At 42.5% G+C, this 20365-nt stretch overlaps 1 protein-coding gene across 4 annotated transcripts in view; it reads right to left on the bottom strand.

Annotated features, from left to right (window-relative positions):
• PTPRC (protein tyrosine phosphatase receptor type C) overlaps positions 1 to 20365 on the bottom strand; it is a 253456-nt gene that overhangs the window by 4368 nt on the left and 228723 nt on the right. For all 4 annotated transcript variants that reach the window (XM_073571743.1, XM_073571744.1, XM_073571745.1 and 1 more), the window contains 8 exons: positions 20195 to 20330; positions 19927 to 20076; positions 16857 to 16947; positions 15138 to 15268; positions 11958 to 12092; positions 11576 to 11701; positions 5763 to 5938; positions 315 to 450 (listed from right to left, as the gene is read on the bottom strand). In XM_073571743.1, the coding sequence (XP_073427844.1) occupies positions 315 to 450; positions 5763 to 5938; positions 11576 to 11701; positions 11958 to 12092; positions 15138 to 15268; positions 16857 to 16947; positions 19927 to 20076; positions 20195 to 20330 (1081 nt within the window). The remainder of the gene's footprint in view (positions 1 to 314; positions 451 to 5762; positions 5939 to 11575; positions 11702 to 11957; positions 12093 to 15137; positions 15269 to 16856; positions 16948 to 19926; positions 20077 to 20194; positions 20331 to 20365) is intronic.

Below are 20365 nucleotides of genomic sequence, written 5' to 3'. Positions count from 1 at the left end.
AAAAATGTGAAATTTCCGGCATGAATTTGTATTTAGTTTGATACCCCTAAATAAAATCTAGAGTGAACAATTGCCTCCAGAATTCACAGAATTAGTAAATGGAGTCCAATTGAGTAAAAATATAGGCAAGTTTGTGGGGGCGTAATGTGAAATATTATGGAAAAGTTCACAGGGTATAAATACTTTTTCAAGCACTGTGTATAAATTAAGGTTAACATATAACAGAAAGAGACTTATTACCCCCATTAAAAAATGGTCTGTGAGCAATTGTACAATAGGAATCACCAAAATTACATCTCTCATCATATACTTACAAAAGAAGATACCATTCCTGACCGCTGGCGACGTAAATGTTTCACTGTCTGGAAGACATCAATGACTTCTTCAACCTGGGCACTTTGAAGAAGATTCCAGAGGGCACAGAATGTCCCAGTTCGCTTAGATCCATCACTTTGAAAAAAAATATCAATGACATAAATTACTAGACAGGTTTTTTTCACTTAGCTGTTTGCAAGTACATGTACAAATGTGAAAGTGTGCAAGACTAATGTGTGCAGAATGAATGGCAAAGACCATATAAACCAATTAGCCATCAGACAGAGACTAACTGCTTAACCCCTTCATGACCGGAGGTATTTTCATATAGGCGTTTTAGTTTTTTGCTCTCCTTCTTCCCAGAGCCATAATTTTTTTATTTTTTTGGTGAAAATGGCCATGTGAGAGCTTGTTTTTTGCAAGATGAGTTGCACTTTTGAAAAACACCATTGGTTTTAACATATCATGTACTCAAAATGGGAAAAAAATTCAAAGCGCGGTGAAATTGCAAAAAAAAATTCCACAGTTGTTTGTTTTGCTTTTTTACTATGTACACTAAATGCTAAAACTGACCTGCCATTATGATTCTCCAGGTCATTCATAGACACCAAACATGTCTAGGTACTTTTTTGTCTAAGTGGTGAAAAAAATTCCAAACTTTGTTAAAAAAAATTGCGCCATTTTCCGATACCCGTAGCATCTCCATTTTACATGATCTCGGGTTGAGTGAGGGCTTATTTTTTGCACGCCGATACAGATGCAGATGCGATCTGCCCATTATTGCATTTTAATGCAATGTCACAGCGACCAAAAAAACGTAATGCTGGCGTTTTGGCTTTTTTTCTTGCTACGCCATTTAGTGATCAGGTTAATCCTTTTTTTATTGATAGATCAGGAAATTCTGAATGCGCCGATACCAAATATGTGTATGTTTGATTTTTTTAATTGCTTTATTTTGAATGGGACAAAAGGGGGGTGATTTGAACTTTTATTTATTTATTTTTTAATAATTTTATATTTTTCAAAACTTTTTTTACTTTTTGCATACTTCAATAGTCTCCATGAGAGACTAGAAGCTGCCATAACCTGATCGCCTCTGCTACATACAGACAATGATCAGATCGCCTGTATGTAGCATAATTACTCACTGGTGAGTGCCGATCACTGGGCAGCCCTCATAGCAATCCGGCAGTGATAACCATAGAGGTTTGCATGAGAGCTCTGGTTGTCATGCCAACCCATCAGAGACCCTCGATCCGGGGTCATTGATGGGTGGATTTTCAGCATGCTTGCCGGAAGCGCTTGTTAAATGCCGCTGTCAGAGTTTGAAAGGGGTTAATATTGTGTATGCCCCAAGTGGTATCAGACACATCGAGGTGTAGAGTCCACAATTCATATAAAAGTGTCCCATGGTATGCAAGCATGCAACAATATCCTAATCTTGTAAGTTGCAAGGTGAGCCTTTTTGATAAGAGTTGTTTCTCTGGAACATCCCATAGACGCTGGATACAAATCAGACGTTGTAATGCTTTTCAACTATTCTTGAACAATTTTTGAAGTGTAACACACATTATTGTGCTGAAAGAGGGCACTGCCATAGGGAAACATCATTGCTCAAAAAAGTCTGCAATTGTGTAGCAGGATCCTGCCCAGAGTATCACAATGCCTCAGTAAGTATGCCTTTTTCTAGTACAGCAGCTTGCGAAAGTATTCACCCTGTTGGCATTTTTTGTGTTTTGCTACTTCACAACCTGGAATTTCACAGGTTTAGAGGGATTTCATCAGTTCATCTAAAGAGCATGCATACAACTCTGAACATTTGTTTTTCTTTTTATTGGGAAACAAACAACAAATAGGACAAAATAACTGAAAACTTCAGTGTGCCTAACTATTCACCCCCTAAAGTCAGTTTTAGAGCCACCTTTTGCGGCAATTACTGCTGCAAGTTGCTTTGCATATGTTTCTATGAGATTTGTACATCTTGCCCCTGGGATTTTTGCCCATTCCTCAAGGCAAAACTGTTCCAGCTCCTTCAAGTTACATGGTTTCCTTTGGTGAACAGCAAGCTTCAAGTCTGACCATAGATTCTCAATTGGATTAAGTTATGGGCTTTGACTAAGCCACTTCAAAACATTTACATGTTTCCCCTTAAACCACTTGAGTGTTGCTTTAGCAGTATGCTTTGGGTCATTGTTGGAAGGTGAACCTCCGTCCCAGTCTCAAATCACTGAAAGACTAAAACAGGTTTTGCTCAAGAATATCCCTGTATTTTACACCATCCATCTTCCTCTCAACTTGGACCATTTTCCCTGTCTCTGCTGCCAAAAGACATGACCACAGCAAAATGGTGCCGCCACCATGTTTCATTGTGGGGATGATTTTTTGGGGTTATGAGCTGTGTTGGTTTGGCGCCAGACATATCGTTTACCTTAGTGGTCAAAATGTTCAATTTTGGTCTCATCTGACCTCATCACTTTCCTCTATACATTTGGGAAGTCTCTAACATGTCTTTTGGCAAACTCAAAACGAGTCATACAATTTTTGTGTGTAAGTAAAGGCTTTTTCTGCCCACTCTTCCATAAAGGTCACCTAGACAGAGTGTACAGATTATTGTGGTTGTATGGACATGTAGCTCTTTAATGTTTCCTGTATTAATAATAAATAATAATAATTTTTATTTAGCGCTAACATATTCTGCAGCACACATTATCATCACTGTCCCCAATGTGGCTCACAATCTAGATTCCCTATCATTATGTCTTTGGAATGTGGGAGGAAACAGGAGTACACAAAGGAAACCCACGCAAACACGGAGAGAACATACAAACTCCTTGCAGATGTCCTTAGTGGGATTTGAACCCAGGACCCCAGTGCTGCAAGGCTGCAGTGCTATCCACTGAGCCACCGTGCCGCCCCGCAGTGTATTAAGAAATATGTTGCAGTAATTTAGTTCGACCACTAGCGGTCACTCTAAATTTTAGAGAAGAGATCCTGCCTGAGAGACTGAGAAGGATTGAGAGCCTCAAGTGATCCAAATTGGATGGTGTGATCGAGAGGGAGCGGCTCCCATGAGTAAACTGAGATGTGTGAGCGGTCACTGACTGTTTAGTTAGTTAGGGAGAGTTAGATAGGACTCACAGCATCTCCAAGAACATTCCTGTTACTGAGACTACTGATGAACTAATTTAGTTCGACCACTAGCGGTCACTCTGGAACAAGAAGAGAAAGTGCTGGAAAAAGGAAGTGTTTGGAGATTAGACTCATGAGGTAAATTTTAGAGAAGAGATCCTGCCTGAGAGACTGAGAAGGATTGAGAGCCTCAAGTGATCCAAATTGGATGGCGTGATCGAGAGGGAGCGGCTCCCATGAGTAAACTGAGATGTGTGAGCAGTCACTGACTGTTTAGTTAGTTAGGGAGAGTTAGATAGGACTCACAGCATCTCCAAGAACATTCCTGTTACTGAGACTACTGATGAACTGATGGACACTATATGAGCACCTGTATTTTGAGACTCTGGTTAAAATGTGGATACCATAAGAGAGCTCCATGAAAAACTATTGAAATTGATCTGAATCTTCACCTGCACCTGTAGCAGAGAGTTGGTGACCCAGGAAGCTGACTTAATCTAGCGGCCGGAAGGCAGAATAACAAGTCCAGTTGCTTACTTGTGAGGACATTTTGTCGGGGTGTCCGTTCTGAGCGCTCATAAAGAGTACAGTTCACTGTGTAAATATTGTGTTGAATTAAGTGATTAGTTGTGTAAATATATATACATATATCAAGGGGCAAACAGGGTACCAGGAACCTATTGTAATTAAGGCGGGAGGCGGGTGTAAGATTGTATACCTGAGAGGACCATGTGTCATGGCCACGGTAGAATCCTGGAAGGCCCTGTATCGGATAAGGGAGGGAGTGGCATAGTTGTGGGATAGTCTTGCTCCTTTCCATGAAGCTGGCACTTGGGATCTCTCAGGCTGCATAATTTGCATTCTGTGGATTGTGGCTGTTGTGGCCCATATTTTGTTGAGAAGTGGAATCTTGTTATCCTTTGCACGAGTTATAAAGAAAAGTTGGTTTCGCATCACATCGTGGTCAGAGTCATTCATAGCAGCGTTGTATCCCATTCTCAAATAACGACCAGTGTACCGATAGTTACAGACAGATATTCCAGTCTCTGCTTGGTAACAATGTAGCTACTTCAGGGTTACCTTTGGTCTCTGTGCTGCCTCTCTGATTACTGCCCTCCTTGCCCAGGCTGAGAGTCTAAGGGTCCCATCAAATTTAGCGATGCACTAATGATCCCGACCACGATACGACCCGGTCAGGATCGCTGGTGCATCGCTAAATGGTCGCTAGTGAGCTGCCAAACAGGCAGATCTCACCAGCGACATAGCAGCGGTCGACGGTCGTTACTTACCTGTAAGACGCGGCGATGAAGACGTGCTCCCGCCAGCGTCCACGCGATGCTCGTCGACTCCAGTAGGAAGCGGCCGACGAGAAACGGTCCAGGACGTTCTCGCGCGATCAGCGATAGCCAGCTGGGGAGCCGGTCGGAGGTAAGTATCATACATAGCAATATCGCTAGCAATATCGCTGCTGCGTCACAAAATCGGTGACGCTTTAGCGATATTGCTAGCGATATCGCTATGTGTGAAGCCCCCTTAAGTTGCAGGTTTGTTGTGGCAGTATGTACTTTCCATTTGATAAAGGAGATCATCAAAGATTGGGATTTTTTTTATAACCCAACTCTGGCTTTTACTTCTCAACAACTGTAAATCCTAGTGACATCTTTTTCCCAGATACATGACACAAGCAGCTTTTAGTTATCAGTTATCATCTTTTAACTAAATATTGTCTTTTCCCCTGCTGGTTTATTCAAATCTAAAAGTGTTTCAGCCTGGAAATTAACTTAATCAGTTGATTAACTTCAGTTGATTTTACACTGTCTCACATGTCTCGCGTTTCGCCTGAAGAGACAGGTGCGTGTATAGGGTATAGGGAGAGACCTATCACTCAAGGGCAATGGATGGGGAGAAGCTGTCTGGAACCTGCCTGTCCAGCTAGCCTCAAGCACGGCTCGGACCTCGGCGACTATTGAACTGTATTTTTCTCTGAAATGCCACAATGTTTTTGATTTAAACATTTATGGCTGAAATCATACAGCTACTGTCTGATACATGCTGCCCATGGTTTGGGCAGAAAATATCAGCTGTCAGGTTCCCTTTACTGCATCAATTTACGGTGCAGATTTCATATTTTGGAATAGGGTGAAATCCAAAGTAAATCTTCATCAAAGTCAGCAAGAAATTCTGCAAATTCCAATGGGAAGTAGCTAAAAAATCAGCTGCAGAAAATGTATACATTAGCTGAACTTACTGCACTTTTCAAATGTTTTAATGCATCATAAAAATTATAACAATAGTCACATTTAAGCATCTTGAATTACCTGCAGTGGACAACAAGAGGAACTGATTTGTCACGTCTGTTCTGCTCCTCCAATTTCTTGCTTGAAATAATATTTCTGATTTTCTCAATCATCTCCAGTAGCCCCTTAGTTTCTTTGGGGAGAACATCTTCCCATTGGTTGTAATGGAACTGAGAGACCTTTCTGATATCTTTCCTCTAAAGCATAGAAGCATATTATGTGATTTTAATGTCTTATAAACTACCGTATATGTAGTAGTAGTACATATACATTGTCTGTATATATTACTGCATATGTAGTAGTAATACATTTAAACAGAAACTAAATGTGTTAACAAGGTTACATTAATATTATTAGTGAGCTTTCAGTTTTTCCTCCTTTTATTCCAAAAACCATAGTTTTGTTAATTCTTTGTTGCCATCTATAAGATGACTTGTTTTTGGGACACTAATATCCCCTATCCTAGTAAACAGCTCTGGCAAAAATTAAGAGACCACTTCCAAATGTTCAGTTTGTCTGATTTTTCTCTTTATAGGTATATTTTTGAGTAAAATGTAAATTGCTCTTTTAGTCTACAAACTGCTGATAACATGTTTCCGAATTTCCAATCAATAATTTTTTTTTTCTGGAGAAAAGGTCAAAATTAAAAAAAACAACAAAAAAACAACAGTGATTTCAGACCTCAAATAATGCTAAGAAAACATGTTCATAATCATTTAGAAACAACAATACTAATGTTTTAACTCAGGAAGAGTTCAGAAATCAATATTTTGTGGAATAACCATGATTTTTAAAAACAGCTTTCATGCATCTTGGCATGCTTTCTACCAGTCTTTCACAGTGTTTCTAGCGCAAAAATGTATTCAGTTCTTCTTTGTTTGATGGCTTGTGACTATCCATCATCCTCTTGATTAAATTCCAGTGGTTTTCAATGGGGTTCAGGTCTGGAGAATGGGCTGCCCATGACAGGGTTTTGATGTGGTGGTCTCTTATTTTTTGCCAGAGCTGTATATGGTCCCTTCATCCCCATCCTGGTATACATTGCCCCCTCATCCCTATCCTGGTATACATAGCCCCCTCATCTCTACCCTGGTATGCATGGACCCTCATCCCTATCATGGTATGCATGGCTCCCTCATCCCCATCCTAGTATGCATGGCACCCTCATCCCTAGCCTGATATTCATGTCCCCCCATCTCCATCCAGGTATGCATAGCCTCCTCATCCCTAGCCTGGTATTCATGTCCCCCATCTCCATCATGGTATGCATGGCCTCCTCATCCCTATCCTGATATGCATAGCCTCCTCATCCCTATCCCGGTATGCATGGCCCTCATCCCCATCCTGATATGCATGGCCTCCTCATCCATATACTGCTATGCATGACCTCCTCAATCCTACAATCCTATCCAGGTATGCATGGCCTCCTCAACCCTAGCCTGGTAGGCATGTCCCCCTTATCACTATTTTGGTAGGCATGGTCCCCCTCATTCCTATCCTGATAGGCCTGGTCCCCCTCATCCCAATCCTGGTAGGCATTGTCCTCCTCATCCCTATCCTGGTATGCATATCCCCTTCCCCATCCTGATATGCATGACCTCCTTAACCCTATCCTGGTATGCATGGCCTCTTCATCCCTAGTCTGGTATGCATGTTCCCCTTATCCCTATCTTGGTAGGCATGATCCCCCTCATCCCTATCCTGGAAACTATGGTCCCTCATCCTCATCCTAGTATGCATGGCCCCCTCATCCCTATCCTGGTATGCATGGCCCCCTCATCCCTACCCTGGTATGCATAACCCCTTCATCCCTATCCTGGTATGCATTGCCTCCTCTTCCCTATCCTGATATGCACAGCCTCTTCATCCCTATCCTGGTATGCATAGCCCCATCCCCATCCTGATATGCAGGGCCCTTTATCCTTATCCTGGTATGCATAGCCTCCATCCCCATCCTGATGTGCAAGGCCCCCTCATCTTTATCCTTGTATACATAGCCCCATCCCCATCCTGATATGCATGGCCTCCTGAACCCCATCCTGGTATGCATGGCTTCTTCATCCCTATCCTGGCAGTCATGGCCCCTCTCATCCCTATCCTGGTAGGCATGGCCCCTATCTCCATCCTGTTATGCATAGCCCCATCCTTATCCTGGTATGATTTGCCCGCATCCCCATCCTGGTATGCTTGGTCCCCATCTCTATCTTGGTATGTATGTGGCCATTCTTATCCTGATATGATTGGCCCCCATCCCCATCCTGGTATGCATGGCCCCCTCATGCCTATCCTGGCATGTACAGTCATATGTAAAAGTTTGGGCACCCCTATTAATATTAACCTTTTTTCTTTATAACAATTTTGGTTTTTGCAACAGGTATTTCAGTTTCATATATCTAATAACTGATGGACTCAGTTATATTTCTGGATTCAAATGAGGTTTATTGTACTAACAGAAAATGTGCAATCTGCATTTAAACAAAATTTGACCGGTGCAAAAGTATGGGCACCCTTATCATTTTCTTGATTTGAACACTCCTAACTACTTTTTACTGACTTCCTGAAGCACTAAATTGGTTTTGTTTACCTCATTGAGCTTTGAACTTCATAGCCAGGTGTATCAAATCATGAGAAAAGGTATTTAAGGTGGCCACTTGCAAGTAGTTCTCCTATTTGATTCTCCTATGAAGAGTGGCATCATGGGCTCCTCAAAACAACTCTCAAATGATCTGAAAACAAAGATTATTCAACATAGCTTTTCAGGGGAAGAATACAAAAAGTTGTCTCAGAGATTTAACCAGTCAGTTTCCACTGTGAGGAACATAGTAAGGAAATGGAAGAACACAGGTACAGTTCTTGTTAAGCCCAGAAGTGGCAGGCCAAGAAAAATATCAGAAAGGCAGAGAAGAAGAATGGTGAGAACAGTCAAGGACAATCCACAGACCACCTCCAAAGACCTGCAGCATCATCTTGCTGCAGATGGTGTCACTGTGCATCGGTCAACAATACAGCGCATGCATAACGCCTTTTTGTATGACCAAACAACTCAATCTTTGTTTCATCAGTTCACAGGACCTTCTTCCAAAATGTAACTGGCTTGTCCACATGTGCTTTTGCATACCTCAGACGACTCTGTTTGTGGCGTGCTTGCAGAAACGGCTTCTTTCGCATCACTCTCCCATACAGCTTCTCCTTGTGCAAAGTGCGCTGTATTGTTGACCGATGCACAGTGATACCATCTGCACAAGATGATGCTGCAGGTCTTTGGAGGTGGTCTGTGGATTGTCCTTGACTGTTCTCACCATTCTTCTTCTCTGCCTTTCTGATATTTTTCTTGGCCTGCCACTTCTGGGCTTAACAAGAACTGTACCTGTGTTCTTCCATTTCCTTACTATGTTCCTCACAGTGGAAACTGACTGGTTAAATCTCAGAGACAACTTTTTGTATCCTTCCCCTGAAAAGCTATTTTGAATAATCTTTGTTTTCAGATCATTTGAGAGTTGTTTTGAGGAGCCCATGATGCCACTCTTCATAGGAGAATCAAATAGGAGAACTACTTGCAAGTGGCCACTTTAAATACCTTTTCTCATGATTTGATACACCTGGCTATGAAGTTCAAAGCTCAATGAGGTTACAAAACCAATTTAGTGCTTCAGGAAGTCAGTAATAAGTAGTTAGGAGTGTTCAAATCAAGAAAATGATAAGGGTGCCCATACTTTTGCACCGGTCAAATTTTGTTTAAATGCAGATTGCACATTTTCTGTTAGTACAATAAACCTCATTTGAATCCAGAAATATAACTGAGTCCATCAGTTATTAGATATATGAAACTGAAATACCTGTTGCAAAAACCAAAATTGTTATAAAGAAAAAAGGTTAATATTAATAGGGGTGCCCAAACTTTTACATATGACTGTAGGTCCCCCGTCTCTGTCCTGGTATGAATGGCATCATCATAAAAACTTAAAGATAAAGCATAAACCATTTTACTTACCTTCCTGCTCTCAGCGTCCTGTTCTGTTGCCAGCAGCTGCTTTATGCTTGTAAGCAGTGCATGGCCGTGGAGAGCAGTGAATATTCATTGCTCTTTAATAGCACGCATAGTGTCAGCTGCAGCCATTGGCTTCCTGCAGCTGCCGGGCATTCACGTGTGCCTGCTACTAAAGAGAATGAATATTCACTGCATTCCACAACTATGGCCCTGCCTCCTGTGACCCGCTGCTCCTCTACTGCCGCTCCCCCAGCTCCCCACCACAGCCAGAGCAGGTACATCCAGACTATAAGATTCGCCCTCCATTTTCCTCCACATTTGTGGAGGAAAAAATTGTGTCTTATAGTCTGAAAAATACGGTACTTTTGAATAAGACAATTCAATATACCATTTGTTTTTATGGCATTCATTGTGCAGTAAAAATGACCTGGAAACATGATTCTCCTGGTCATTATAATTACACGGATACACTTGAATTTTTCTTGATGACATTTCAGTGAACAATGGTGGGTCTATGGTTTGGGTCTTCCCCTCCTCCTCCAGCCACTCCATCTGCAACCCGTGTTTCAATGGCATCTCACTGATATTTCAGTGACCTACCTCCTGTTTTAAATGCCATGCTTCTGCCACAACTGCCATGGAAGGTGCAGGAACAGTTTGATTTAGTGAAAAGCTAAAAATGGCCATGGCTGAAGAGATTAATCAGTATAACAGTGATATTATGGCTAAACCTTTACTCTACAGTATATTGCTAAATCCTGCTGCCAGTTTCTCTTTATTTCACGGTTTGAGCTGTTTATTTGGTGTTTTTAAGTAGGCATTTTACCAGCAGGAGATTATTACAAGAGGACTAGTTGTCTTGTGCCATGTAGTCCTCCTGCTTAGTGTAACCCCACCCCCTTATCTGATAGGCAGCTTTCTGTCAATACACCCTGCACAGCTGGAAATCAATGGTGTTGAGGGGCGGGGTTATACAGGGCTCAGTATTCAGAGAGCTGGTAGATCTGCAGCAGATAAAACAGGGATGTTATCAAAATGACTGCAAGCAGCCCAGTAAGGGCCCCATTACACGCTTCAATGTCCAAAGATCCCACCAACGATCCGACGTGGATGGGATTGCTGGGACATAGTTAGCTGATGGCTGGTGAGCTGTCACATAGACAGACCCACCAGCGATCGGGACCAGCAAGCAAGCTGGCATCCAAGGTAAACAGCTGGTAACTAAGAGCCGCGTGGCTCTTAGATACCCGCTGTTTACGTTGGATACCAGCTCCCAGTGTCGCTGATCGCTGGTCTCTCGCTGTCACACTCAGCGATGCATGCTGGCCAGTGGGAGACCAATGATCAAAAAATGGCCCAGGACATTAGAGCACGATCAGCGATACCCGGCAGGGGCGCCGGTCGCTGTTGTGTGCCACACACAGCAATGTTGCTGGCGAGATCGCTGTTGTGTCACAAAATGAGCGATCTCGCTAGCGATCTCGCTGTGTGTGATGGGGCCTTTAGCAATACTTTGATAGAATCAAGGTCTCTGTCCCTACATCATCATGCTCTCAGATGGGGTAGCAAAACCCTGGTGACAGATTCCCTTTAATAATGACTAAGCGAATGTTCTAACTCTTGATTAATATGTTCATAATGGAAACAAGTTTTAAATTTTGCTTTTTTTCTATAGTTACTAAATAAGTATTCCAGGTTTAAATGTCTTGACCTTTGCTGGCTTGAAAGTGAGCTAATGGCAAAAGCAGAGATATCCAATGTTTAGAATATACCTAAAATGTTATCACCAAAATGCTCAAAAATAGGAGAAAAAGGTAAAAGAGTGAAGTAACTGAAATGGTCTTACCTTAGCATGCCTGATCTCAAAAGAGCGTTCAGTGTAGCTACCACATGGATTTTCATCTGTGAGATCAACTTCAAGATCATTATATGTCTTGGACCTCTCTTTCCAATATGGCGCACAATCGTCTTCCTGTATAAACACAGAAGACAGCTGCTATATCCACATACAGTAATAGTGCCCCATTCATCTTCCAGGGTTTGTGTATATTAGAATGATAATAATATACTAAACGTCAAATAATTAGAAAACCATTGGATCAATTATAATATATTCCTGATTTGAAGATCAACATTATAGAGAAGATTGGAAAGCTCAAAAAGTTGATAAATACAATATGTGACACAGTGTGGAGTATATTTTTATATTTCATGTCTATGATACTCACATTCTTCTCTAGGTTTAATCCAGAAAGCATCACAATTGCTTTAATTTTTTTCTGGAAGATCATTTGCCAGAATTCAGATGTTGTATTTTTTAGAGGGGCTTGGGCTGCTACAATTGAGCGAGTTCCCCAATATCCCTAAAAGAAAAAGACAATGTTTGAGCTTACAAACTGCGTTTCATAGTAAAAGTAGAAAATAATTCCCATAATTCATGACTCTTTAGCAGTGGCGTAGCTACCGGGGGGACAGAGGGGGCAGTGGCCCCGGGCCCCGTGCTCTGAGGGGGCCCACCCGGAGCTACGCTACTGCAGCATAGCAGGGAGAATCGATCTCCCTGATCTGCAGCCCAGCCGCTATGGGGCCCCTGAGCAGGCGGTGGGGGGCCCTGAGCCAGCAGTGGGCCACCCGCCCATCCTCGCAGGGTCAGCTGTATCTGCATCTGGCCGATAGAGCTGAGCACATTGATGAGAGAAGGAGCGAGCACTCATTCTCCCATCATCACCCTCTTCCTGACAGCGGGCGCGATGACGTCACTGCCCGGCGCCCGCTGTCAGAAGATGAGCAGGAGAGCAGGGAGCAGCGCAGGAGCCAGGAGCAAAAGAGGTGAGTATTGGATTTTTTATTTTTGGTAATGGGGATGCATTATAATAGGCTGCCTATGGGGAGTGCATTATAACACAAAGGCTGCCTATGGGGGTGCATTATAATAGGCTGCCTATGGGGGTGCATTATAATAGGCTGCCTATGGGGCGTGCATTCTAATAGGCTGCCTATGGGGGTGCATTATAATAGGCTGCCTATGGGGAGTGCATTATAATAGGCTGCCTATGGGGGTGCATTATAATACAAAGGCTGCCTATGACGGTGCATTATAATATAGAGGCTGCCTATGAGGGTGCATTATAATACAGAGGCTGCCTATGAGGCTGGATTATAATATAGAATCTGCCTATGGGGGTTTATTATGATATAGAGGCTGCCTATGGGGAGTGCATTATACTATAGACACTGCCTATGGGGAGTGCATTATACTATAGACTCTGCCTATGGGGAGTGCATTATACTATATTGAGGACTATATGGTGCATTATACTATATGGAGGCTATCTAGGGGGCCATCATAGAGTGTGGGGATTATAGTGATGGGGCCATCAAACAGTGTTGGAGCCATTAAATAGTTTTTGGACATTAAGGGGTCAGTATATATACAGTGAGGGGGCATTATACTGTGTATAGGGGAGCTGTACGGGGGGAGACTTGGGACATTATTAAATGTAAAGTGGGCACTTATTGTTGTAGGGGAACTCGGGTTACTGTGACTATCAAAGGGGCACACAGAGGGCAATATTACATTCTAGGGGACAAAATGTGGGCACTGTTTTCTAGGGCACTTGCACCCGACATTACCATTTTCTAGAGAGTTGCTTTACAATTTAGAGGTCACACAGAACCACACAATAGGTGCAGTAATAGGGACACATACGACAGCAGCAGCTCAGTATTGGGGTATCAGCAGGATAAGCAGTTTGTGCAGGTTGAGGACAGTCCAATTGGTGACAGTGCTGAAAATATGAGAAGTGAAATATGTCTTTGTTGTATTCTCTGCAGCCGAGTCCTGGCTGGAGGAGTTGTCATGTCGGTCTGGGCCAGATGGAAAAGACGTGAAAAGTGAACGTCTCCATCAGAAAGAACGTCAGCGGTAAGTCATTATCTGTAACTCTGCTGTAATCTATTTTATGTTCTGTAGGACTGGTATTATTTACCACTGACCATATGGCGGTAATATCAATACTGGTCTTTTTATATATAGATTATTTCTGGCAACAGCGTGGTCATCTGCTGAGGTTCTCTGGTTAGGGGCCCACTCAGAAGTTTCGCCCCCCCTGAACCAAAACCCTAGCTACGCCTCTGCTCCTTAGTAAAACAGCGAAGAACTTTTGGAACAACTCTCTGGGCCTCTATTAAAAATGTCTTATTAATCTTTTCCTCATAGTGACAATTTAGCCATAGACCCTTGGATTGATAAGAAATAATGGCTGCGCTGCAGTAAATAGTCATGACTCATGACCAATATACAGTACAGTCCCCTTTACTAATTATATTTTTGCACAGTACAATGGATAATTACAGTATAATAGCACTTGGACACCTGAAAAGCTAAGGGTTATCACAGTGTCAATCCTTTAAGTAATTTTTTGAATAGTATAGAAAAATAACATTTTATTGGTTCCTACAGTCATCTTGATTCTATAGAGTGCCAACATTGGGGAGAGACTAATTGTTATCTATTACAAAAGTGGTACATTTTTTTTTACAAGGCCTTGTGTCAAACAGACAAAGACATTTATATGGATAAATGCATACTTATATCCCTAATGTGTAAATATCACCAAGATTACTCATCATTGAGATCTACTTGAGTAATAAAAATATGTATCTAAGGCTACTTTCACACATCCGGTGTGTGGGGTCCGGCGGCGTGCGGCGAAAAGCCGGGCCGCCGGATCCGGCCTGCAGCCGTGACACCGGATGTGTGTGCAGCGAGATGATACGGCTCGGACATTATTAAAGGAGCAGCAGGAGAGAGGCAGCCAATGAGACAGCTGCTGAAAGGGAGGTGAGGGGAGGAGAGGATAGGAGAGGAGAGGGGAGGGGAGGGGAGGAGAGGGGAGGGGGGTGGAGAGAGAGAGACATGGGGGGTTAACATTAGTGTCCAGGCAAGAGAATCTCTCTCTCTTGCTGGGCACTTGTGGGGTTAACCCCACAGAGAGATCTCTCTCTCTCACCCAGACACTGTGAGTGTTAACCCCACAAGTGCCCGGCGAGAGAGATCTCTCACAAGTGTCCGGGTGACAGAGAGAGATCTCTCTCTCTCTCGCCGGGCACTTGTGGGGTTAACATTCACAGAGTCCGGGCATGCGCTGTGGAAAAAGCCGGTCCGGCGCTGAGAAAAAACGTTGCAGAGAACGTTTTTTCCAGATGCCGGACCGGCTGTTTTTGCCGGATCAGGCAAAAACCGGATACGCCGCATAGGCATCAGGCGCGATGCGGCGATAATGAATCTGAATGGGGGAAAAACCGGATCCGGTGGCAACCGGCGCCAGATCCGGTTTTTACACTTTTCGCCGCATCGCGCCTGATGCTGAAAACCGGATGTGTGAAAGAGGCCTTAGACATCATACTGTTATGAAAGACGCATTGATGTAGACAGAATCCTCAGAGTCACTATCCTCATCGGAGGACATCTCCGAGTCCTCGGTTTTTTCTCTTTCTGGCTCATCATCCACCTTGACCTGGACACGGTTAAATTCATCTGGAAATAAAAAATATATATAAAGTTTGAGCAGTCAGGTTAATGTAGATCTTTTTAATCAATGTTGTATATGACTAGGATTTTTTTATTACTTATCAAGCTCATCATTTAGCCGTAGAGCCCTGTAAACATTGTGTACTGTATTTTCAGTGGCCCCATCGGAGCTTCTCTCCCACCCGCTCTAAGGGATTTGGGCGTATGTGCCGATGGGGTCATAGTCTATAATGGTGGAGATGGAGTCGCAGTGTGGTCTGTTGTGCATCATTTTTGGCCTTATATGCCTAACGGTGGTGGACAGCTAAACGTAGTAGACTAAGTCTTATAAGCCCCATAGTAGTGAGCCTTGGACTTCGGATAAAATAATCAGAGAGCAACAGCTTATATAATAATACAGTTATGAATAGCACGCATTTCAGACAGAGTTCATATAATCAGGCATTCACAAGAATGCTTGTATCATTAATAATTGTAAATCTGTTATTTAATCAGGACCGATCATTAAGTCAAAACTTGCTAGTTTATGCTCTTATTTTATTCTCACTGCTCTCCTGAGTATTCCATTTATTGAGTTGCTAAAACCCTCCATACGGTTTCAGAGATATGGGCTTTTTTACTGGGTGATCATTTTTATGGTCTTTATCAAGGGGGCATGGCTTGCAGAGAAATTATGAGGAAAAGACTAAAGACACGCCCCCAGATAATCCTGTGAGCCACACCCTCTTAGTAAAGACCATAGTAAAGACCATAAAAATTACGGTAGTAGTAAATAAAAAGCCGGTATCTCTAAAACCACATGGTGGGTTTAAATTAAGCAAAAAACAATACTTATGAGAACAATGAGAATAAAATAATATAAAAAATTGGCAACTTTTGATCTAGTGACTGATCCTCTTAAAAGGAATCATATCCTGTGATAGAAAACTTGTATACTTATGGTCAGCTTTAGAGCTCATGTCTGTGGTCAAATATTGGCTCCAAGTTGAACAGAGTCGACATACTAATACAAGAATGAGCTTTACCCATATCTCCGTATAATCTGATTTATTTATTTTACTCATTTATATAGCGCCATTAATTCCACAGCGCTTTACAGACATTATTGGCACAGTCCCCGATGGGGCTCACAGTCTATATTCCCTATCAGTATGTCTTTTGGAATGTAGGAGGAAACCAGAGTACCCGGAGGAAACCCACGCAAACACGGGGAGAACATACAAACTCCTTTCAGATGTCCTTGGTGGGATTTGAACCCAAGAGGACCCCAGCGCTGCAAGGTTGCAGTGCTAACCACTGAGTCACCTGATTTCATATGGAAGCAAGGAAAAGTTCACTCATGCGCAACTAAGGAAAAATATCACCCAACAACGACAACGCACATAGGCTGTGCAGACTCTAGAGAACTCTCTGTAATGATACACCGATTCCATAACCATATCGTTATGAAGGCTTGCTTAGAATGTTTGTGAACACCAGCTATCTAATTTATAAGAGCATAACATTGTAACATGTGGATTTTCTATGTATATTGTGCACTTATGGATATAATATATTTAACATGAAAAAAATATTAATATATGCGATTTCTTACATGGAACAACTGAGGAGTTTCGGTTCTTCTCTTTGTTATCCTGATGGTTCCCTGTTGTCTGTGGTCTCCAGTTTTTATATGAAGGTAATCTCTAAAAAAATTAATTTCACTATTGTTATTTCAAATTAATTTTAAGTTAGTCATGTGATAAAGCTCATGGTGATTTTACAGACTGGCTCTGTTCACACTAGCATGCAATAGCAGCGGTTTGGTGTTTTTGCAGAGTATTTCCATTGAATTTCATTTAACGTTCCTAGATTCATACGACACCATTTTCATTTAATTTGCCTCTTTTGCAGGATGAACCATTATTTTTTTCTCTTTCTCCAGAGTAGTGTAACTTGCTATTTGGTGTTTTAGACATCATACTATTATGATGCTAGTGTCACGCTTATCTGTTTCTTTACATAGGACTGCAAATAATCCCACTGAATTGAAGACTATCTCAGTAAGTTTCAAACTGCACAGAAAATCAAAAATTCACATCAGTCTCATTGACAACCTCAAGACAATTCCAATGTATTAGTGTGAAGAATAGAGATGTGGTCATTAGTGATGAGCGACCATACTCTGATGAGGTGCTATCCGCTCATGTGCTAAAAGAGTATCTTCGCCGTGCTTGAATAATATGTTCGAGTACTTGCGGCTGCTCGACAGCTGCAACACATACAGGGATACCCTAACAAACCATGTTCGCTCATTACTAGTGGTCATAGCTGGGCTGAGGGACTGATAGAACCATAGGTGTTGACTTCCAAGAAGAAGGGCGGTTAACACGCTGCACTGTCTTTGTCAGTTTTTTTTTTTATAAATACATTAATTACATAAAAAAAACCAGACCACTGTCATAAAGACAGATTTCTGCTTTTCCATATATTCCCTTTCCTTACCTAACTCCAGACATCATGTACCATTTTTGTACTATTGACTAAAGTATTGACAATAGACACAGGATTAGGGCAGTAAAGTGAATTTTTTTCCAGGAAGGAATGTCCAGCTAAGACTGGTTAAAGTGCTTTCTTTATTAAAATAGTTTCCTTAAAGAGAATTTGTCAGTGGTATCAACCCTCCTTAGCTGTCAATATGGGCATCAATGTCATAAAAAGTGGAATAAAATGATGCCTTGATATCTGTGATTCAATGTTTTATTCCAGACTAATCCAGATTTTCTTTAATATGTAAATGAGCTGTTAAAATCTATTTGGCGGGACATACATTAGATCTCCCTGAGAATCTACCTCCAGAGCTGTGCAACAAATGTAAATCAGGAGAGCAGACTGTCAGTTATTACATGTCTCCTATTGGTAACATTCACTTTCACTTAAAATAAGCTCTGGAGGCAGATTATCAGAGATCTTTTTCTGGCCCTTATATCTAACAGCTCATTTACACATTAGAAAAAATGTAGATAACTTTGGAATAAAAGATCAGATCATAGATATCAAGGTGTCATTTTATTCAGCTTTCAAAGACCTGCATGCCCATACTGTATAGATGGCTTAGGAGGATTAAATGCGACGCCTGCCAGGGCAGTGGGGTACTCGGTATCGGGCCTGTTGATTTCAATGGGAGATGTCACAGTGGCAGTGACCTGGTCAGTGGCCCTGGGTGTCCATGTAAAAGGGGTAAACTGTGATTAAAGTTTATTAGGGGATGATTCATGACGCCACCTGTGGTTTCTGGTCAGTTTGACCAGCACTGCAGGGTTGCTTCTCTCGGACAGATGGTGTGGTGCAGCAATGATGTTGAAGCTCCCCACAGGTGGAGCTGTAGTCCCAGGGCAGTGTAGATGAGGTTGGTAAATGGGGAGATGGTGTAAAGAAGTAGATGTAGCAGAGCCGGGTGTAAGGCGCAGGAATAAGTGGAGGACACAAGGGCATGTAGTTCCAAAGGCTTTACTCACAGTCTGGTGCGCACAGATGCCTGCTTCAGTGCCGTGTACTCCAGGTCAGGGGCTCAGCCAACTCCCAGGCAAGGTAAAGTACACCTTTCCAGCACTCCTCCAACATATGCCTTCTCTGAACGTCTCCACACTAGCGCCTAATCTGAAGTACGTGTAGTTGCATATTAAACTCAAGTTCCTCCTTCTTGATGTTACTTAGAACTCTACTTGTACGGCAGACAGCTGTAGCCTGCTTCGGGGACTTCTTGCTATCATGTCCCGGCTCACCCACGTTGCTGTTGTGCCCCCAAGTCTTAGATGGGAATAAAGTGGTGATGACTTCTATTCCTCCGGTTTCTGCTGCAGGAACATCAGTATCCATACAACTTCGGAGACCGGACTCCGGCCATGCGCTTCAAACTTGAGGAAGGGCTCTGCTCTGACCCTAGTCCTTAGTTCTCTTCTTCTGCTTACTTTCTGTACTAAACTATCTTCCCTCTGAAGAATCAGGCTTTCTATGGCTCTTTCCTGTGCCAGCAGCTCCAGGTCACAGGAGTCTGCTGCAGCACCTCCTTCACTCCATCCCTCTCTGGGGATCTTCTCTCACCAACTGACCCTTTCCTAATATTCTCCTGCTCTCTTGTGCAGTCTAAGCTCCAGCCACCTCCCAGCACTCTTTGTGTTCCAAGCAGGGAGCCACCAAGGTTGCTCTGCTACACTACTGGTGTGCATGTGGGATGTGAGTGTTGGAGTGTGGTCAGGTGTCTCCACCTTACCTGGATAGTGGGGCACCACACCTCAGGAGGAGGTGCAGTACCTCTGTGGCGACTGAACCCACAGGGGCGCCACATTAGCCTAGAGACAGATTCCCTTAAAATGGGAGATCACAGAAATTCCCAGTACTCTCTGAATTAGATAAAATTTGCAGAGCAATCTGGCAGCAAGTGTCCACATTTCATGTAGCGTTACCAATTGGCAAATGAAGGAATAATTTGTGATTATTGAGATAAATGGACTATTCATTAAAGTAATGGGCAGGCTGGGTTTTCCAGTTAGGCTTTCTGTAGCCACTGGTCTACTGGAAAAGATAATTTCTCTGTTAACTAAAAAAATTCCATAACATGATATTTCAAAATTAGTTTTATAAAGGAGACAAGTCATCCACTTCTGTTTTTTTCTCTACTTTACCTGAAATTCACAGCTAAGTGGAGAAGGTTCGGAGGGAAGGTCGCTTTTCTTCATGTTATGAAGTGAATTTAGCAATTCAGATGTGCTGATTTCTGTCTCACCAAACTGATTGTATTCCACCAAAGACTTGTGTATGAAGATGTACTGGGACTGTAAGTAAATCACATACAATCACATATCTGCTCCTCTTTTCTGTACAGCAGTTCCTTTAATAGTACAAATCATAGTGATAAAATAAGAGTAGTGCCATGGCTGCTTCTAAACTCACCTCCACTTGAACCATCAAACAGCGCTGACGTCTCAACTGTACCACATAGCCATAAACATCCACCCTGCCCTCTGCCTCCAGACCTTCCAACATGGCATCAATGCTTATATAGGTTCCTGTACGTCCAACACCAGCACTGAAAATAGAGGGTCATATATGTTATAGGTTGTA

Source organism: Dendrobates tinctorius, unplaced genomic scaffold (genome assembly GCF_039654945.1).
Source record: "Dendrobates tinctorius isolate UK_male_01 unplaced genomic scaffold, ASM3965494v1 ptg000029l, whole genome shotgun sequence".
Classification (NCBI taxonomy): Eukaryota; Metazoa; Chordata; class Amphibia; order Anura; family Dendrobatidae; genus Dendrobates; species Dendrobates tinctorius.
This window is presented reverse-complemented; position numbering and strand designations above follow the sequence as displayed.